This window comes from Clupea harengus, chromosome 22, assembly GCF_900700415.2.
Source record: "Clupea harengus chromosome 22, Ch_v2.0.2, whole genome shotgun sequence".
Lineage (NCBI taxonomy): Eukaryota > Metazoa > Chordata > Actinopteri > Clupeiformes > Clupeidae > Clupea > Clupea harengus.
This window is the reverse complement of record NC_045173.1, coordinates 14,725,129-14,746,165: the sequence shown is the minus strand read 5'-3', so window position 1 is coordinate 14,746,165 and position 21,037 is coordinate 14,725,129. Positions and strand designations below refer to the sequence as shown.

At 44.5% G+C, this 21,037-nt stretch overlaps 1 protein-coding gene across 2 annotated transcripts; it reads right to left on the bottom strand.

Annotated features, from left to right (window-relative positions):
- Positions 1-22: 22 nt before the first annotated feature.
- On the bottom strand, positions 23-20,262 carry usp33 (ubiquitin specific peptidase 33). 2 transcript variants are annotated; one of them, XM_012815360.3, is made up of 25 exons: positions 19,923-20,262; positions 17,694-17,733; positions 17,211-17,306; positions 16,138-16,191; positions 15,745-15,807; positions 12,928-13,077; positions 12,177-12,282; positions 11,683-11,752; positions 10,813-10,926; positions 10,610-10,688; positions 8,000-8,459; positions 7,513-7,653; positions 7,262-7,374; positions 6,652-6,824; positions 4,763-4,833; positions 4,601-4,634; positions 4,442-4,487; positions 3,851-4,031; positions 3,561-3,687; positions 2,993-3,162; positions 2,763-2,844; positions 2,456-2,564; positions 1,880-1,982; positions 1,571-1,639; positions 23-1,387 (listed from the first exon to the last, which is right to left on the bottom strand). In XM_012815360.3, the coding sequence occupies exons 3-25, from the start codon at positions 17,292-17,294 to the stop codon at positions 1,230-1,232; spliced, it is 2,757 nt and encodes a 918-aa protein (XP_012670814.1). In that variant the 5' UTR covers positions 17,295-17,306; positions 17,694-17,733; positions 19,923-20,262; the 3' UTR covers positions 23-1,229. The 2 variants fall into 2 exon arrangements, with proteins under 2 accessions (XP_012670814.1, XP_031415767.1); XM_031559907.2 differs by lacking the exon at positions 19,923-20,262 and adding an exon at positions 19,698-19,911.
- Between the last annotated feature and the right edge of the window lie 775 nt (positions 20,263-21,037).

Below are 21,037 nucleotides of genomic sequence, written 5' to 3'. Positions count from 1 at the left end.
AGGTTTGGCATGACTCCATTCATGTGGTCAATTTCTTTGCATTTAATGTAATCCAGCCAAGAAAAATATAAACATGTCAGACGAAACCATCAGAGAAACTTGCAAATGCATTCTTCCCCTAGTACAAGTGTCATTCTAAAAATCATCTTTCCAGTCAGAACATTGAAGAATCGTGCCCTTCAACAAATAATTATGCCTTAACTTGAGATACCCAATGGAATATGTTTTAATAGGTCAATATGTATGTCAGCTGAGGTGCAAATGTGTGCGCTCTGTACATGATGAGCAAATCTTGCATGTGCATGCAACCCATTTTGACATCTGTGAATTTCAGATGGCTTGATCATATCTACCAATGACGCCATGTGCTCACATCTCCCTGTTAAGCATGCATGCTTATTGAATTTGGCTTGCCAAATATTTTCTACAAAAAAAGTCTATAAACATTATATTAAATCACACCCCTCTGGGATAAATAACATTTAGCGCAGGAACTCGACTTACTTTAAGTACAGGTACATTCAAATACAGATCAGACATTAGGGATAGCATGCGGCATTGAGTCTAGAGTACAGTGCAAAAAAAAAAAAAAAAATCTTTCCTGAGACTACTTCGTAAGTACTTAGTATCCCTTAAGCTTTTTGATTTTGCTTATCACGGCTGCAAGTAAGACCTTGCTTCTTTTGTTCATTCACTACAACAACACTTTAGAATAGGGAAGGAGTACCTTGACCATTATCTACAGATGCAGTATAATTCTTCACTGTATTCAATTACACAAGAAGACAAAGGTTGATGTCTGCACTATTTGGTCATGGAAATAAAAAAAACTGTCACAAATCAGTCAAGTCTTCAGCTGAACAAAATAAAAATTAAATGCTTCATTTCTTTTCAGACACAACCTGGCAGTGTGACAGTATTCACCAGTGCTGATGGGAGGGAGGGTGGGTGGGGTTTATATACAAGGACATCATGGGCGCCTCTGATCGGTCAAGGTGTTTCTTCTTCACCATTCCGAGAAGATAAATCAAAAGAGGATGTGCGATAGCATGGGGTGATCAGACAAGCAGACTCTCAGCTTTGGACAAACAAAGAAAAGTCAAGTGCAAAAAAAGAAGAAAAAAAAGAGAGAGAAGTGTTTTTCATTTGTTTCCTTTTCTTTTTAAGTAGGACAGTGGGCGTTGCACCCTCTTCCACGGAATGAACAGGTGGAGGAGGAAGAGGCTGGGCTAGACAGTGCGTGTCTCCACCTCGATCTTCTCCTCCGTCTGGGAGACGTCTGTCTCCTGGTGGCCCACACTGGGCCGCATAGTCACTACAGGGCCGCCGCAGTGGATGGAATGGAGGAAGTTCCACGTCTCCTCGGAGATCTGACCAGAGTCAGCGCCTGTTCCAGGAAAAGAGGGGACACGTGACGCTTGATAAAACTGTTTTTTTTTTTTTTTTAACCATTCATTTTCTATTAATACCGAACTTTGTTTTTGCAAATGTGCAAAAATGTTATCAGGTTAATACATCCTATGCAACAGATATTATGCAGGAATAAGAGATATCACATTGTTTTGCTTACCTTGTTTGAGCGTGATGTGGCCATTCTTGTTCACTGCAATTTTAGAGTTGTCAATTGGCCCAGGAAGTTCTTTAAGAAAGAAAAACATATAGATATTTTTCATACATGAAAATATGGATGTTACATTTCCTGCAGAAAGAGACTAGTTGGTTGTAGCTTTATTTCAAACAACAAACAAAAAATCAGATCTGAATACTATATTATTAAATACTATTTAGTTAATCAGATTCCGCTCATCAGTAAAAGAACATGAAGTACAAAGTACAGAATATAGTGAGGGCAGGTCCAATGGTGCGGGGCAGGACTCACCGCTGTCTTTGCCTTTGACAAAGCTCTCCCACTCACGGAACCACTGCATGCTGATGCAGTAAATGACCACAGCAGACTTCTCCTCCTGGAATGCCTTATTCAGCTACACAGAGGAAGGAAAAAAGGGAGGGAGAGAGAGGGGGAGAAAATGAGAGGGAGCAAGAGAAATAAGATGTCAGACGTACACCAGGATCCGAATGAGACAAAGAACTAAGACTTCCAGAGAAGATCCTCTGCTTCGCTCCACTTTTACTCAATAATATGACGATCAATCAACACGGGAGAGAGCATAATCCCTCCTCATTTTCTTCCCTGCCCATCACGTCTTCCTTGCTCACTCAAGGCTGGAAACCATAGCTGAAATCAAGTCCATCTGCCTTCATGAATTAATGATGACTAGCAAGTCGTGGTGCTAAGACTCGTCATCTTCCTCATAAAACAATCCTGTTATTAACACAGAGAGCATCCCCCAAAAAATTCTCTCTTCACAATCCTGCACTATAGGAATGAAAAAAAGAAAGACTGTTTTGAGGTCAGACCCTAGCAAGAAAAAAACCGCTAGTAAGAGTGTCCTACCCGGACAAACATGTCCAGCTCCGTCTTGCGTCTCTTCTCCAGCTTCTCGATTTCCATCTGACAGGTGTGGCAGACGTACAAGTGGTTGACAGCAGGCCCTCCTCCGTACCTGTGTGTCATTAAAAAGACCGTTATCACAGAGTCCTCAAACACGTGGTGTCGGCCCATCACACCACTATAAAGAAGGTGGCCCGTACACCAAAACGCTCACTACAAAGAAGATGGCCTGTACACCTAAACGCAACACATACATAACATGAGATACTACATTAATTTACACAGCTCAGAGAGGCACACAAGTTCCCACCTGCTGTAGAGATGGTCCCAGACATTTTGCGGCAACATTACCACCAGGTCATCTATGTAAGAAGCCTTGTGTGGTGGCACACCTGTTTCAGTCCAGGAAAAAGTACAACGTCAACTAAATGTTACACAAGAAGACTTCCGCTTGTCATTGCTTTATCTAAAGGCACCCGGGGGCTTGTTGCTTTGAGGTGTCTGGTGAGGTGAGACAGTTGAGGTGAAATGTGACCGTACCGCCATGAGCGCAGAGGAAGTCATTGTTGGAGATGGGCCCCGGCTCGGCGAAGGTGCGGAACTTGTTGAGCCACTGGCGTGACACGTAGAACTGCATCAGGCTGGGCTCCATCATGTTGACCAGGCTGTTGACCCGCTGCCGTTCCTTAACGGACTCCTCGTTGCTCTTCCTACGCAGACAGAGAAACATGTTTACACACCCAGACAGACAGACAGACAGACAGACACACACACACACACACACACCACCTGGCAGTAACCAAAGCAAAAAACTCAAAGTACTCAAAGAAAAACACGGAGACGACAGGCCTCAATTTCATTAAGGTGAAGAATTATGGCCACATACAGCTACATGCTTCGGCAAAAGACCAGGTACAGCTAAATAATTTCACAGGGCAAGGTTTATAATTGCGTCTAGGAGCAGTGAAATGGTAAAGTGGACTAATGACTTGCTAACAGGTGCTCTGCTCACTGGCGCATTATTTTCTGCTTAAATTTGTTCAGCTACTCAATGGTGATTTCTCATGGTGACAGGGAACACACAGCATGCGTTACAAGAAAGCCTTACTTGTAGAATAACACATAGGCCTCTGCATTTTGGACGCAAGACTCCGAGACCTCCGTGACGCTTTGGTCGTCAAACTCATACCACAGGTTGTTGAAGTCGTTCCGGCAGTAGGCAATGTAATGGCCACCTATAAAAGCGGGACATCATAATAACACACCCTGTTAGCACCCAAACCATACTGCACCATCCAATACATTTTGCGAATGTTCGCCAATACATTTCATGATGGCACAAACTTCAGTAGTTACACCCGATAGGTGTAAAGGATTACAGACTGTGCTGGGACTTACTGCTGGCGGTGCCGTGGTGGCAGATGACGGACAGGAGGTCGTAGGTGCTGGTCTGGGCCGAGCAGTCTTTGGCCAGAAAGGGCTGCAGGTCCAGGCTCTCCAGTGGGAAGGAGACGTGGGTGGAGATCTTGGTGGAGAACATCAGCTCGTGCCTGAAGCGCTTCAGGTGAATGCATAAGATCTGCAGGGAGGAGAAGACAGGAGAGGATAGGGTATGACAACAGCCTTTGACCATTTTCCTATGTGTAATAAAGCCAATTCTGCTGGAACTGCCAACATTAGAACATGGTACGTTAAAATAAAGTAAGCCACACAGCATCAAGGACCAAGAAACCCAAGCCACTAGCACTGGTGCTGAGATCAGTATTGTGGCATTGCCCTTGATGCCCAATCACTGTCACTGCAAGACTATGTCTAAGGTGTTGCCAAACTGACGGTCTAGCCTCAGAAATTGTTGATTTGCTAATTTGAACTATTAGAGTTCAAACTGTTCAGATCAGGCTGCAAATTCCAATCTCCATTCTCTTCCATGTGATTGGGTGCTCAAGAAATCTGGCTCATTAACTGGTGAACCATCTGGTGCCCTCTTACCTCGGGCAGACTCTGCACTTTGCAGAACTTGACCCCATTCCGTAACCTGAGGATGAAACAGAAACATGGATTTTACTCTTGGTTAATATGCGACCACAAGAGGGTCCTTCACCTCTGCTCTGTAAACATACCACTGTGCATTGATGAGTGCATACTTACTTCTTGCATTTTTCACAGCTGTACATATTGTCTCCTGAGGGATTACAGACACATTGAGTTACAATTTCATATGCCGATTTGAAATGTACTCAGAAACGGATACAAAAACAATGGTGCAGCTTTTGTAAAATAGCAAATAAGAGTGATATTAAAAATCCTCACCCTTCAGCTCATCTCTGGCAAAGAAGGCAGCAAGACAATCCTGTAGAGTCACTACAGGCCCCCAGAACCAGCTGGCAGAGAGCAGAGTGGGTCATTAGATACATAGGCAATATAGAAACATACCTGCTGAGAACATCGCTGATAATGATTAATAATGCTTAAATCTAAAAAATATTGTGAACTACTATGCAGGGCAAGTTCACATAAAAAAAGAAACCCACAAGGATATTACAGTTGTATGTAAAAGTTTGCAAAATCTGTATTTTGTTGATTTTTGAAGTGAAAAGAAATAAATACAACCTTTGCAGCAAAGGAACGTAAAAAAAATGTTTTGTCTAATGTTTCCGCACTGTAAAAAAAATATATACAGTATATATATATATATTGTGGCATGTGCACTCTTCCAAAAGTGTGTTACTTACAGCCGACTAGGATGGCAAAACCTTTGCATATGCCACAATTACTGTTATTATTTTTAAGTTCATAACGTAAGAATTTACACAGCATTAACATTTAACGAAAGCCTCATAGTTTAATGTTTCTTTGCTACAGGGGTTCTATAATGGATTTATTTCCACAGGGGTGCCCAAACTTTTGCATTCAACTGTATATTCTTTAAAGGTTTGCTAATAGCCTAAATGCTAATAATGTGGAGCGCAGATCAACAGGAATCTCATTAGCGTTATGGGTTCCCTCATTTCATGGGTTCAACCATTTCTCCTTATGGCATAGAGCCCTCTCTCAACAGCAACCCACCCAGGGATTCTCAGCACCTTATTCACATGTAATTAGCTGACAGCCATGCTATTTCCAAGGCTACATACTGCACATGGCAATTCACTGCAAATGTCCTACATGAAAAACGAAATGTATGGCCTGGGGATGGGCAGTGTAAAGGTTTAGCAAACCGACAGCATACCTAGGGCCAATGATTTTCCGCGATAACGGAAAACGGACGGAATTCGCGGAATGAACACTTTGAAACGGAATTGCAACTTTGAAACGGAAACATAATTTTGTGCATACAAATCGCCCAAATTCCCCTGTATTTTGGGCTGCAAGGCTATATTTCTTTCAAATAAACACAACAACGATTGCAACGATGAACAAACATTAATTAAAGAACAAAACCACTGAGAAAATGTCACGTCTGCGCTGAACTCTGCTCCGGCCACGCCCCCCTTTTCAACGGTTGACCCACAGATCTCCGCTAAAGCCACATTCAGTCACATTCACGCGCTCGTCTTCCCAATCGCATTTAAAACAAAAAATGTTTTGTCTTCTGTTCTGTTGATGGCTGGCAAACAACAATCTAAGAAGGGCACATATTATTCACTCATTTTAAGCCATCAATCTACCTCAGGGTGAACAAAATGAGCTGAAACGGAAGAAAAAAAACGGAATTCACCAAATGTGAAACGGAAAATGCATTTTTTTTAAACGGAAAATCATTGGCCCTACATACCATGTAGAGGATATCTGAAATACATCATACCATTGCAGTCATGCTCTACCAACTAGCAACTCTAAAATATCTCGCACCATTGCAGTCATGCTATACCAACTAGCAACTCTGAAATATCTCGCACCATTGCAGTCATGCTATACCAACTAGCAACTCTGAAATTCCTCATACCATTGCAGTCATGCTATACCAACTCTGAAATATCTTGCACCACGCAGTCATGCTATACCAACTCTGAAATCTCTCATACCATGCTGTACCAACAATGACAACCTCAAAAAACAGTAAGACTTACAGTAATAGCTGAACATTCCCTCCCTCATCATCCTCTGCCAATAGAAACGTGCAAAAAGGTGCCTTCCCAAGACCCCCCTCTGGCAGCTAAGCCTCCATGGCCAGAGCTCTGTGCTGAGCTGAGCCCCACCTCTTGATGTACTCCATGACGAAGGAGATCCAGCCCTGCGGGGCATAGGCCTCGCCACAGGAGCCCACCTTCACCAGGGCCGTCTGGTGGGAGGACGAGTGCAGTTTGGCCAGGTCCTCCTTCCCCGGGATGGGCAGTGAGATGTCCTGGAAGTTCTCCAAGGTGACGGACACCTGAGGCAGGATAGATAGAGAGAGAGAGAGAGATCAGATAGGAAAATGACAGGACAGAGACAACATTACCAAGGGGCAACCACATTAAGGAAATGTGGGTCATACGTCAATAGCTGCTTTCCAGACGATGAGGAACACGCAGCTCCCCCATCTGGATATCTACCCTCCAGCAGAATACAATGCTAATGCTAATTACAGGGCCAAGTAGTGGACACGCAATCTGACAGAACAATGACAAAGTGCCTCCATATTTAAATATAGTTGTTAGATACACAGCCTACAGATTAGAGTTGCCCATTCCTCATTTCTAAGCCCTATTCATTTATGATTAATTACAAATTTTGAAAAGAATATGCATACTGTAGAACAAAATAGGTTGAGTTAGGAGTGCATGTGTTAATAGGTCAGTCAGGGCGACAAACAAATATACCACTCACTCTGTCGCAGGTCAGACACTGCACCGAGCTGACAATAGTGCCATCAAAGACTTCTGAGATTACGCTGCGGTATTTCCTCTGACGCTTATTCTTGGGCGGGGCAAACAAGGGCACTGCAGGGGAAGAACAGACGGACAGACACACAGAAAGGCCAATGAGCACAGGCACTCCAATGCTACCAGGTTTTGCACTTGGATATGCAACAACATGTCTAGAAAGGAATGAGTCACACTGGACAGTGCTGCAGTCACCTTTCTTGTGAGCAGTGGCGAGGCTGGGCCACAAGGCCGCCGATTTGGGGGGGCTGCTGGAGGTCTTGGGGAGCATGGTGTCCGAGGGGCTGGGGCTCTGGGGCCGGGGGTTGTAGCTGACCTGCGACTCTGTACAGGCGTCTGAAACACACAGGGAAAGAAAGCTCAGGCACACGGCACATCCACTGTGGAAAATCTCAGGGTCTAACTCAGTCACTCCTCCATCAGCAGTGATAAGAGAGATAAGAAACACAAACCAAGTGCCCCAGCCCAAACTCCGGCAAGTGCCATTTGTGAGAGCACAACATAACCACCCCTTTGTGCAGTGCCATCACTACATTATAAAACACCCTGCCGCTCATAGCCCCAGTGTGGCAAAGAAATGGGACAGAAACACAGACACACAGAAAAGGACAATCCTAGAAATATTGGAGAAAAAGGTCAGACAAAGCTACATTCCTGCTGAGAGCGACCATGTGGCGGGTACCTGCGTTGCGGCTCTTGATGGCTCCCTGGCTGCTGATGATTGGTGTGGGCTCGCTGGCCGTGTCCACGTCCTTGTCCAGGTCGGTGTGGGAGCCAGCGCGGTACAGGTCGTTGATCAGGTTTTTCTCCTTCTGCCAGTGCCGGTTGGCCTGCGCCTCGTCCGGGATCAGCAGTTCTGCCTCGTTGGGCTCGTCTGGGCCGTGACCTTCGATACCGCCCGTGCCCGTGCCCATGCCCGTACCCATGTCCCCCGCCGCATCGCTGTCGGCCCGCTCGCTGCTGCCACACGACTCGCAGGACTGGAAGTCATTGTCAGATTGGCTGCGGCTGTCGCTGCTGTCCTCAGCCAAGCCCTCGTCCATGGTCATCATGGAGCCGCTATGGTCATCGGGTTCGGGGATGGTCTCCTTCAGCTCCTCGTGCAGCTGATCCATCAGGCAGCGCAGGAACTCCTGGGAGTCCTGCAGCGGAGAGCCGGCACGCACACACACACACACACACACACACACACACACACACACACACACACACACACACACACACACACACACACACACACACACACACACACACACACACACACACACACACACACACACACACAGAGAGAGAGAGAGAGCGAGAGAGAGAGACCTTACTGAAGAGTAAGCTACTCACAGCATGCTAAGTATACTTGTCCCTCCTGAACTTACTTTAGGCAGTGCCTATTGCACCGAATAATAGTACAGTAACAATATACATGATATGATATACAATGCCGTTGAGTAAAGCTACTGCTGAAATACTAACAAACTTGAGCAAAAGGAAATAATAATAAAAAAAATTATTCCAGACCTCAAATTTGTTCAGGGGTTACGAGAAAGAATGGAGGGAAGGGGATTCACAAAATAAATAAATTAATAAATAACCACAACTGATACAAATTTCATTCCATTCTTCCCCAAAAGACATTACATCTTGTGCGCACAACTTTGAAGTTGATGACGAATGTGAATGTGACTAGATAGTTAGTTACTACCTACAATCAAAATGAACAAAATATATGCACAAAAAAAACTAATGGAAGATATTAATATTAGGTATACTTGATGAATACAAAGTACAGGGTTCCTTATGATTGCACAGCCATATTCTTGCCAGGTGACCCATCAAAGACACACACACACACACACACACACACACACACACACACACACACACACACACACACACACACACACACACACACACACACACACACACACACACACACACACACACACACACACACACACACACACACACACACACACACACACACACACACACACACGGCTTTGCCTTTTATAACAAGACACCCTTACAGATGCTGATGCAATGATGTGAAAGAGGTCCTCTCAATGGGCACAGAAGTCTAGACTCTTGTTTCCATCTTTGACTGCACACTATAGCTGTGCACAACAAGACGGGGGACATCCTTGAAGAATCACCCCTGACAAACACAACACTGCTGACAGCCGGTGGCTTAGCCCTGAAACCTCCTCCTGCTCTCCCCTGCCCTGCGTGACAGATGGGAATCTAGTCCCTCTGAGTGAAATTACTGGCAGTGGGCTCAGCTCATGTTCTCACTCTCTCTTTCCTGCCCTGCCCTACCTCACTCTCTCTCTCTCTCTCTCTCTCTTTCCTGCCCTACCTTACTCTCTCTCTCGCCTGCCTACCTCACTCTCTCTCTCCTGCCCTCTCTCTCTCCTGCCCTACCTCTCTCCTGCCCTACCTCTCTCCTGCCCTACCTCTCTCCTGCCCTACCTCTCTCTCGCTCTAATCAACACAGAAACTCCATTCTCCGCAGCAGTCTTTCACTCGTTGAGACTCTAAATGTCTGCTCGCCTCTCTGAGGCATGATCAATAAATATTCACCAGCGGCTGAACAGGAAGAGAGGTGGGCAGTTTTAAATCATGCGCCACCATGGAGCACTCAGCTAATTGGCCCTGGCAGACAGACAGGTGGCTCCTGATGGCTGGGAAGCCGGGAGAGTTTCATTTTCCTCAACAAGGCAGCCAAAGAACTCTGTGTGTGTATGTCTCCATGGTTCATTATTAGCTGGTTGAGAAGTGTCCTTGTTTAGAAGGCTGATATGAGGTTGAATTAATTTGATTACTGGAACAATCCACTTGACAATCTAAGGAAAGTGGCAGCGTGTGGAGGTGATGGAGTGATTGCGCAGTATGGTGCTGAGTTAGGATACTTAATGCTGCCCTTCTGAGGGCATTAGCCAAGCCTTTGCATGGCTGCCACACTCTGTAAGGATCCATTAACGGTTATTACAGCCACAGAGGCAGCCGAGGCAGTCCTTTTATAGGGACTCTTTTCTACAGCAACTGAACAGGTGTGAGAAGTGAGGTGAGGGAAAAAAATTAAAAGAAAAGAAAAGACAGCCTTGCTAAAACACTTGTAACACTATTACACTATTACTGCTTACACAAATTGCCATGTCTGTATTTAGGGCTCTTAATTATGAAATATAGGAATGCAGGAATGATATGCAGAACCTCACATGTACAGTAAGTAGCTGCACGGCTTCTGCTCTAGCACATGACTTTGCCTTTGACCAGAGAGGAAAAAGGAGCAAACCTGTTGGGAGTATCCTCTGAACATGGGATTGATTGACTTGATTCCCTGGAAGACATTTGTGGGCACAACATAGGAGGGCCTGCAGCGAAACAAACAAACAAACAAAAACAGCCCAGCATTACAGATGCACCCTGCAGGCGTGAAAACAGGACAACACTCTCCACTGACCCGGAAAGTGACCTCAGAGGCCTTCTAACACATACCTGCTCTTATGCCACAGGTCTCCAACCAGCTTCTGGTAGCTCTTGCAGAGCGCTGGCTTCTTGTCAGTCCTCACCAGGCCCCCACAGTCCAGGAAAAACTGGGTCAGAGGAGGGCTGTACACACACACACAAATAAATAGAGACATGTTTGTATAAAAAAAACAGGTATCCAGCCTGTGCTCTTTTTCTTCATCACCCAGTCTAAACATTTTGGCCCACTTTACTTCAGAGTGATTTCACAGTTTACCAAGCCTCATCTTTTTTAGATGTGAGTGTCACTCAGGACTCTATATGCCCTCTCTGTGCGCTGGGAGTGCTTCTTCGCATTAGGGGGAAGATGCATGTCAAATAACCCCCTGGCCTAAGGTTACATGGAGGCAGATGCCACATACCTCAGGGGCACGAGTCTGTAATAAGACCCCTCTAGGCAAGGTGCCCCAAGCAGACTCTCAAGACCCAATCGAACAGTGAAACTTAATGAAAGCCGAGATGGCCTGGGCAAAAACAGTGAGCGACTTGGTGAGAGACAGAGAGAGAGAGAGACAGTGAGTGAGTGAGTGAGAGAGAGAGACAGATTCGATCTGAACACACCCAGAGGGCAGAACAAAAGGCTCTCTCGACTGTCTTAAATGGTGCACTGCAGTAATTTGCACATGATCCCTCTCTAAAAGCTGGACACAAAGTAATTTTTTCCCCCCACAGTGCACAAAAATCACAAAACAAAATAGCCATGCTCTTAAAAATCTACCGTAAAAGGTCCACAGGGAGGGGAGATGAGTGCAGGTGTTGTTTGGCGTTTCTAGTGCTAATCTGTGCTTGAGTACTGAGTGGGGGAAGAGTGCGATGCTGTGATACGGGTGTGATGCTCACCAGTTAGAGAGGGCTTGCAGTGCTGCGTTCATGTAGCAGGTGTTCCCAATGTTCTTCAGACCCGTCAGACCTGTTGAACCGAGAGACAAGAGCAGCTTCACAACTATGGTCACCAAGCACATACACATACCGGGTCCCATAGGCCTTCATTCTGAAGGTGTTCTTTTTATGCAAGATCCTACACTTTACGGATTTATTAACATTATACAGGCCGTAGATGATTCAATCATGTTTCACATGAGATCTCTTTACAGTTCCTGAGGAAGGATTTGTGTAGGTGGAAAATATTGGTCTACTCACATAAAGTGCTGTGAGACCTTGGATATTATTCACCTTCTTCTTACTCTACTGTGTATAGATAACGCAGGAGTGCTATAAACTCACTGAATCGTGCTACCCTTGACCCTACCCATGCTCACCCTGCCTCTTGTCTTTGGCCTACCGCTTAATGGAACAACAATGGACACAGAAGACATGAGCATCTGTGCGGTTACCTCTAGCACGGATGTCGTCCTCCTCCTCCGTCTCCATGTCCAGGTCTTCACAGGGTCCCGCTGACTGCACCCTGAGGGAGGTGGGGCTGCCAGGCACCCTGCTCCCCTACAGAGAACCATTGGAAGAGATCCATGAACCTATGAGCTGTACAAATAAACCTACGCCCTCTTGCACCAGCTCGACTTGTTTGTTTTGTTTCCTCCTTTTTCCCCCATTTTCTCCTTCCCTCCCCCCTCCCGCTTCCTCTCACCTTACCATTCACATTTTTTCATCTGGTCTTAAAGCAACACTGGATAACAATTTTACACTTTTTGAGGTATGTTTTTGTAGGCAACTAGTTTTGGCATCATCTTCAAATGTATTTTGATAGTATATAAACAAAGCTGTCTTTCCCACTTGTCATCCAGGATAAGCATGACGTAGCTCTGTGTTCCGTGCTGAAACACTCCATGAAAATATAAGAAACTTTTTCACAGCTTTGCCAACTATATCTCAAAAGGAACCGAGCTAGCATCTTAGCAACATTTTGTCAGTGCCAACTGGCCTCTTCGTGGTGTTTGGAAGGCTTTTGCATGCCTTTTATGTAGTTAGCTGGCTCATTTTAGACCAAAACCCCTTACTGCTGCTTTGCTGATGCAAGGTCAAATGCACGACAGTGGTGTTCCCTAGAGCCGGGCAGAGGGGGAGGTCACCCAGCATACAAGGTTGATGGGGCTCCACAGCGTGGCGGATGGAGGCTGGGTGGCTTACCTGACTGGGTGTCGGTAGGGGGGAGAGGGGCTTGGTGCTGGGTGCAGGAGAGCGCGGGCCCAGCTTGCGCTCCAGGAACACCTCCTTCCCACAGGCATAGCACCACACCCTCAGCGTGGTCAGGTTCACCGTCAGGTTGTGCCGCGTCTCCTGAAGAGGACAGTGAGAGAAAGGGACGGATTAGCCCACTCAACAAACTTTACAGCACTGCATCATTTGCAAATAAGCACAAACGCGCACACTCACTCTCCATTATACACGCTCCTGATAGTGCAGAATCAACTCATTCAGTGACTTTAATCTTGTTATTATCTATAAGCTGGGGAAGACTGAACATAAATTAATCTTGGCAAGTTATACATTAAAAGGTGGAAACAAAACACTGATATCCTTATCTGTGCCAGCTGGACACATTGAGCCACGTTTAACCACACCCAACCACCCCTTTGCAGAACAAAGCCCATGAGAAAAGCCTGTGCGCACACAGCATATTGTAAACACTAGGTCAGAAAAAATAAAACAGCAGGAGACCTCAGCTCTTCACCCACTCCCAGGTACTTCACTTTCACTCTTTAACCCAACCTCAGAGAGCACAGTTAAGCGTTCCTGGCTGACAACAGCGGCGAGGCTCCCTTCACCAGAGAGCATATGGCAGAAGCCGAATCAGCACCCGCCCCCGCCCCCGCCCCACACACACACACTCCACCACCCAACAAACTCTGCTAGCCTGGCACAGGACAGGAGACCACACTCTTCCTCTAAAACAACTTTGACGGCACACAGCTAGCAACAGCAAGGTTTAGTGCTACGGGAACATATATGCTAACACAAAGTACACGCCTATATCATAAGGGGAATGACTGTATGCAGGTCCACGTCTCCACTCTACATGGGGGCTGGGAGGGTCTGCACACACGACCAGACTGGCCGCAGCTGCTATGCACCAGAGCAGCCTGCATTATTCATGTGGTCAGATTAGTTTTCAGCGGGAGCTCACACCAACACGGCAATGCCAAAGACACTCCACCGCCCCCCCTCTCAGAGGCACCTTCAATACAGTGGCCCATCAAAACAAGGCACACTATACTATAATCTATAAGACTAGATAATACTATAAGACACACCACATAAGAAACAATTACATCTTCAATTATGTTGGAATACGCATAACATGATGAGCCTCTCTTTCAATCACGGCCTTAGCATGAGAAATCTGCTCATACTAAAGGGTGAGGTCTCATGGCATTATTAGTCATTAGAGTGTTGTTTTAGTTGCAAATTGGCTTGTGTAACCAAGATATGGGGGGGGGGGGGACCTCCTGATCCTATTAGAAGTTTCGCACATTATGCTTTAAGATATGGCCTTACACCACTACTCCCCACTGTGCCCTAATCCAACTTCCCTCCCATTGAGGGGGTGGGGGGTGGTAGTTGCCTCCACCAAGCGTCATTTACATGCCTCTCTCCCTCTCCTGCCACGCCGTTCTGCTTTGATCTCCGCTTCTCGCTGCTGAGTAGCTAATCATGGGCTGAGGCACAGGCTGGCCTCTGAGGGGTAGCAGCATTAATTAAGGCTGCCTGTTTCAGTTAAGGACCCAACTCATCCAAAGCAAATAAAGGAATCAGGAATGACAATGTTGGGTTTCTGTAAAGCACCCTGAAGGGCTACATCCACAAACATAAGCCGTCACGAAGGTTCAGCAATATTTTAACACAGAATACAAAAAGAACACATACAGATGACTCTCATACGGACAAAAACCCTTCCTTCTTGCATAGTGAGAAATAGGAGAAACATCACAAGGTACGCACAATTTGCCCTCTCCTAAGCATGCACAGGAATTGCTGAAAATCATTCCCTATGGATGCTCACATGTTTTCATATGGGGTGAATTTATAGAATTCAGCCTTCTACTCACACAGAGAGAGAGAGATAGAGAAAGATAGAGAGAGAGAGACAGAGAGAGAAAGAAAGAAAGAGAAATGTAGGTTATTGTGTCTCCACAGACCCAGGCTCTCGCTGTAGCAGCACCAAAGAGAGGATGCATTACAGGGGGATTTGTGGAAGGGGGGCGCGCCACGGGTGCTGATGAACACTGAACACTGATTAATAATGGATGATCCAATTGAGCCCCTACAACCACATTTCCAGACGTAGACTCCTACATGTACTGTTTGCCATCTCTGCCTCAAAGGGAGAGAAATGCTAAGCGAGGAGAGCTGTGAAGGTCTTTTATATACTTTGCCCTGGCTTATCTTTCAACAGACTGAAAAAAACGTTCAGTTTCAGTCAGCTGTACTTAAAGTCGCATCCCTCAAGGGCATCTGATTAACCATTTACTTTTATTCAAGCTATTTAAAGTGTACAGGTGCATTGTGGTTAAAAATAAACCTGGTGCCATTTGGGTTCATTTGTAACCATGACAGGGAGTGACTATCAGCTTCATTACGTAAGAGCACAGGGCAAAGAGGTGAAAGCTCACTGGACTGCCACACATCCTCCCCTATTTACTGTTACTGCATCTGTTCCATTCACATTTCCATCTAGATTTTAACTCACAGATGATGCACTAAAGTGAATGTATATTTCCACCTGGAGTTTAACTCACAGATGATGCACTATAGTGAATGTACATGGTCTGCTGTTAGACTCTCTGCGGTTGCACGATGCCCCATCGATTCCGAGCACAAGCAAAAGCTGGCATCAGCAGCAATGTTCCCGTCTCCCTCCCTCCTTCCCTCCCTCTCTGGGTCATGTGTGCGGGGTGGGGTGTACTACAGCATGTGTGCACGCTACTCGCTCCCTTGTTCACCTACCTGAGAGTGGACAGTGCTGTGGTCAGCATGGGACTCTCCACAGCCCACGTAGGCACAGCCATTCTGCAGACGAGAGAGAGAAGACAAACACAGGCCTTACAATGGGGCAAACGACTCCATTACAGCAAGAACAAGCACGAGCCCACTCAGCAAAATGGTGGCAAAGGAAATGCAGACTGGTCAAGTGGCTCTCATTAGTAAACCTGGGCCAGCCAATGACACACTGTAGACGCCTGCATATAACATTGTATTGCCTTCATGTCATGGCTCATTGAACCTTTAAATTAACAAGCGCTGACTACAGTAATAATTCCAGTGGTGCAGTGAGGCAACGGTACATTAAGATGGCAGTTAAAGCAGTGAAGGAGAGCTTGTCCAGTCCAGCTCACTTACCTCTAAGCAAGCCCAGAGGTTTGGTCCACCAACTTTGCAGTCCTGGCACTGGCCCTGGGAACAGGCAAGAGAGGGCAATGAACTGTGATGCACTGAAAATGCTTACTACGAAACAACGAGTTCTACTACACCCTAACATCCACAACCCATTGTGCGTGTGTGTTTATGTGTGTGTCCATATATATATTCAACACAAGCATTAAAATAGTGTGATTGCCAGTATTTGGTCTCATTAGCTGGCTGGAAAGAGAAGGGGGAGGGGGGGTCATTGCTGCCTCTGTGATGAAATGTCTTCATTTCTTTTTCTTTTTTTTCTGTCATTTGCGCCGCTATTAGCAACAACAGGCTAATTTTGAAGTATTTTCTAAAGAGGATTGTGTGGATTCTCTCTCAGTTTCCCCCCCATGTCGCTCGTTCCACCAGAGGAGTCAGGCATTCAATGACAGCAGCAGCAGCCACTGCACTGCCCCCCATCTCCGGCTTCTACCAGCTCACTGCCTGCCTACAGACCGGTTAAGTCATGTGGAGGGAGAGCCTGGGAAAGGAGAATGCTACCCTGCATATCATTTAAATGTTTCAAAGACGCACCTGTCCATGAAACACTGACAAATGCAGGGACCTTTTGAGTTTACAGCTAGGTTTCCATCCAACTCATTCGAAGATTTGGCTCAGGGAAATGCGAGTCTGTGTATGTTTCCATCAGCTGTGTTATGCAAATTAAAAGTGGACATTCTCCTAATTAAAGAGGTAGTGCACACTCACACACTTTTGAGCTGTAAAGTAAATGATATGACACGTCAATGCTGGTGTTAACATTGACAAAATCATTTTTTGGGTTGAAAATGACTTAACACGTCATCTACTGTTTAAAATCAGGTCAATGCTGACCTGAGTAGTATATTCAACTACTTCTACATCATGAAAGAAAGATACATACATTTGAAAGGAGTACTGAGGAGAACTCTCAATTCAAAAATTGCATTAAAAAAATTTGGAAGGAAACCTTGCCTGCGCAAGGACAGTCTTGATTAAGCAACAATTCGTCAGCAGTGGAAACGCTTTGCCCGACTCACGTGAGACTTCTGGATGAGCTCCTCTTTGGTGATCTCACCAACGCACTCCAGGTGAGGACAGTCACTGCTCGACCCTGCAGGCATCACTCACACACACTGCCAGAGAAAGGGGGAGCGAATACGGAGAAAGGAAAGATGGAAGACAGAAACAAAAACAAAAAAAGAAATCAGTTATTATGCTGAACAATCAGTTATATAATACATATCAAAACACCCTCCTTCTTTTTTTCTGTTATATTAATTAAATGCATATGAATAAACAAACAGGTAATCTACATCAATTTAATCAGTTGCAAAAGTGATGAGATGAACCAAAACTACTTGAGCTAGATGTCAGCACTACAAGCCAAGCCTACAAGCGAAAAGAAGGCAAGACCAGTCAGGCCAAAGGCTTCCCTTCCATACTCTTAACTTGACAGTAAAGCCATCAATAGGCTATCTGTTATTTATAATCTCTCTAGAATATTGAAGGAATTACTTTACCTCAACAGGAATCCAGACCAGAATGTAATTCTGAAAATACCTGTGAATACAATTGTGAAATATTTGTGAATATAATTGTGAAATATTTCTGAAGGTAGGCCTAATTCTGGAAATATAATAATTCTGACAATGGCACTAGACTCTGGAAAAAGCTTTTTGCTGAAGTTGTCAACCTCTCTGCATCTCAGCCCATCACACATGAGTGTCACAAAAATGTCATCCTGCAGACACAGACTACAGCTCACCTCTCAGTGTTTAAGGCACAGTGTGTTGGCTTCCATTTAGTTTTAGGTCAATAGCAGAGTTCTTCTATTAACCCAACACATTTACAAAATCTTGCTGTGTTCAAGTTCCAATGCACATCTTGCCCAGATGCCATAAATATGCTGAAAGAACTAGACAACATGTCACCACATCAGGGACACAGGAGCAAGTTTAAGACATTGTCATGATGACAACCTCTTTACTTTCAATCAAGTGCTAATCTCAACACTCAACACTTTCAACACTCACACTCAAACATTTTTTACTTGTACTTGCAAGTGGATACTTTCTTTACAAGAGTGCATTTCATGTAGCATAGCATTCATGTTTCGGCTGACCCAACACCTCACCTTTTAGTTAACCTGCACATGTGATAAATGTGGATAACAGAAAGGTTTACCTCTGTGTACATAATTGAAGCTTGAAGGAAATACATTTCAGACGCTTTGAATGTATTGTGCAACGAAAGTTATTGAACTTGAATTAAATTTGACACACAATTACCCAAAACAGACAGACCATAGAAGATCATTTCTTCTGTATATTAATTCAATAGTGCATAGGATGAGGGGAACAGGTGCAGTGATAAACAAAGCAATGTATCCTTCCTACCCTAAGGTCCATCCAGGTAAATCATAACACTACACAGAAATATGGACAAAAGAGATATACTCACACCTAAAATCATACTTCATGAAGTCCAACACACAGCCAAAAAGCAGCGATACATTAGTTATAATTTATGTAGGCTTGTGTTACATGTGAACCACTTTGGACTATCTAGGTTCATAAACAAAAAATGCACGTGGCGTGTACACCAAGGGAACTCTTCTACGTCAGAGGATAAATCCAGGTACAAATACAGACAAACCAATCATGCATACACTGGCCATTAACTTTTCATAGCTAAAACTGAAATATATCTGTGAGATATAAGCGAGAGCATTCAAGTTATTCTTTTTGATCACGTCAGATTATGTAAACAATTGCCCACACCAGGCCGTTTCTCCTATGACATTTGATGGGGACTGTTGTAGCTGTTCACTTCACTGGTCAGACCTAACGTTGATTGACATTAACGCTGAATAAAGAATAGTCAGTTAAGTAATGTTACTGTAGGCACGCCTTACCTACCCGTTTAATCAAAACCTTTCGTAACACAAGAGACATTTGGTGCTGGATTAATTGACTCCGTTGATTAGCCAAACGTAACGTGTATATGCGATGGACACTTATTCAGTATACAATAAGACCTAAGTAATTTGATTCAAAGATAAGTAATTTCCCATCATATTGGGTAGCACCTCATCATTTGCGGATAGCTACAAGTCAATGTTAACCTTCGTCAAGCTAGCTCTACGTTAACTACCAAACGTTAGCTATATAAGGTTAGATAAACCTAAACGTTACCATTAGTTCAAACAAGATGCCTGCTAAACTTCCGCAACCACCAGATCAGCAAACCAATTCTGATGGAAACGCAATTGATCAGTGCATGTCCGTTATGGTTACTCTTCATCACAGTTTTAACATCGCTACATAGCAAACTGATGACATGCGAATTAGCTAGCTAGCCAGCTAGACCGAAAGGGAAAGGTCTGCAAAGCCGTGCTAGCCTGTGAAAGCTGACCGGAGCATTTGACAGCCGGCCAATAAAATAGCTAACGCTAGCTAACAAACGTCACCGCGTTTTCTGTCTATGAAGATGCAAAGACAACATTATTACATAGTAAGATTTACCTCGTTTCGATATTCTCCTTCTTCAGGAGGTTCCGATTATTGCTTTAACAACTGCGACGTAGAAACCACTGATAAGGTGGATGGAACAGCTCCAACTAACATTAATGTTAACAAGCCAGCCATCGCTAGCTAGGATATCTAGATAGATAGCTAACGTTAACGATTGCTAGCAAACCTGTCACCACAGGAACTGGCGACACTTGCAAGTAACCTTTTCAATCTTACCTCCCAGTTAAAGACGGTGGTGATTGGGATGAATCGTTCCAGCTTACTAAAATATTGGTGTCTTAAATTATTCCGTTACATGCTTGAAATATGACCAGCTTCACCAGTTTCATGAAATATTTCACCGATCGACGTAGGCATAGGACGTGGGGAAGTGTAGGCTAACACAGAACTTCCAGGTTGATCCACTAAGGTTTCGCTTTATGACACTTGCAAGCAGCTCCTTCCGGTTCTGTAATGCCGAAGTTGATGGGAGAAATGGAAGAAATAAGTGAAACGATAGCATTGGGAGCGCTATGCCACTGCCATCTGTCGGAGGGTTAGCTCAATGAACCTTTGCGAAACCAATCCCAGCCCAAGCGCCTCCCAATGGAAAGACAGCAAACTGCATGTCGTGTACAATTTGTGGTTACAGCCTATGGTTATAACTATCAGGCAGGTGTACCAGAAGAGGGGGCTCAAACGTCATTACTAGATTATTTATTACTGTATTACAGCGCCACACCTGAAAGACGTATACAAAAATAATAACAAAATGTAGTGCTGCAATTTAGAGAAATCTTCGTTTTAAACTCCTACCCCGTGTAAAGGTCATAATTTTGCTCCATATCTCGAATGGAAAGCATAATGCATTTGTTTGTTTGTTTGTTTGTTTTAAATAAAAAATTGGTGCTTAAATGTACGTTTTATTTCCTTACATCATAAAGAATCTATGCTTTCATAGCCTATGTTAGAACTTTTGATCACATGCATGATAAACCGCGTGCACACATGGCACATAGCTGAAACAAAGGTATAAATGGCATAAAAAGGGCTAAAAAAATCTCGAGGCAAAAGTAAAAGTGCAGTTGTGTCCAAATGTGCAAGGTTCTATGCACCTGATGAGTAGGCAGCTAGGCCTACCTATGTTTTATATTTCGTTTGGTCTCATGTTTCACGCAATTTATTTTGGACACATGACTGAGTTGCCAGCCTTCAGAAGTGCCAGCCTTCAGAAGTGGTCTCTCGTTCAAGTTGGCTATATTACTACCTATATTACTACATTCAAGGCGCTGTTTTTTTTACCTATATACTTTTGATTATAGAAAAACTATTTTGGCAAATGTTATCATTCT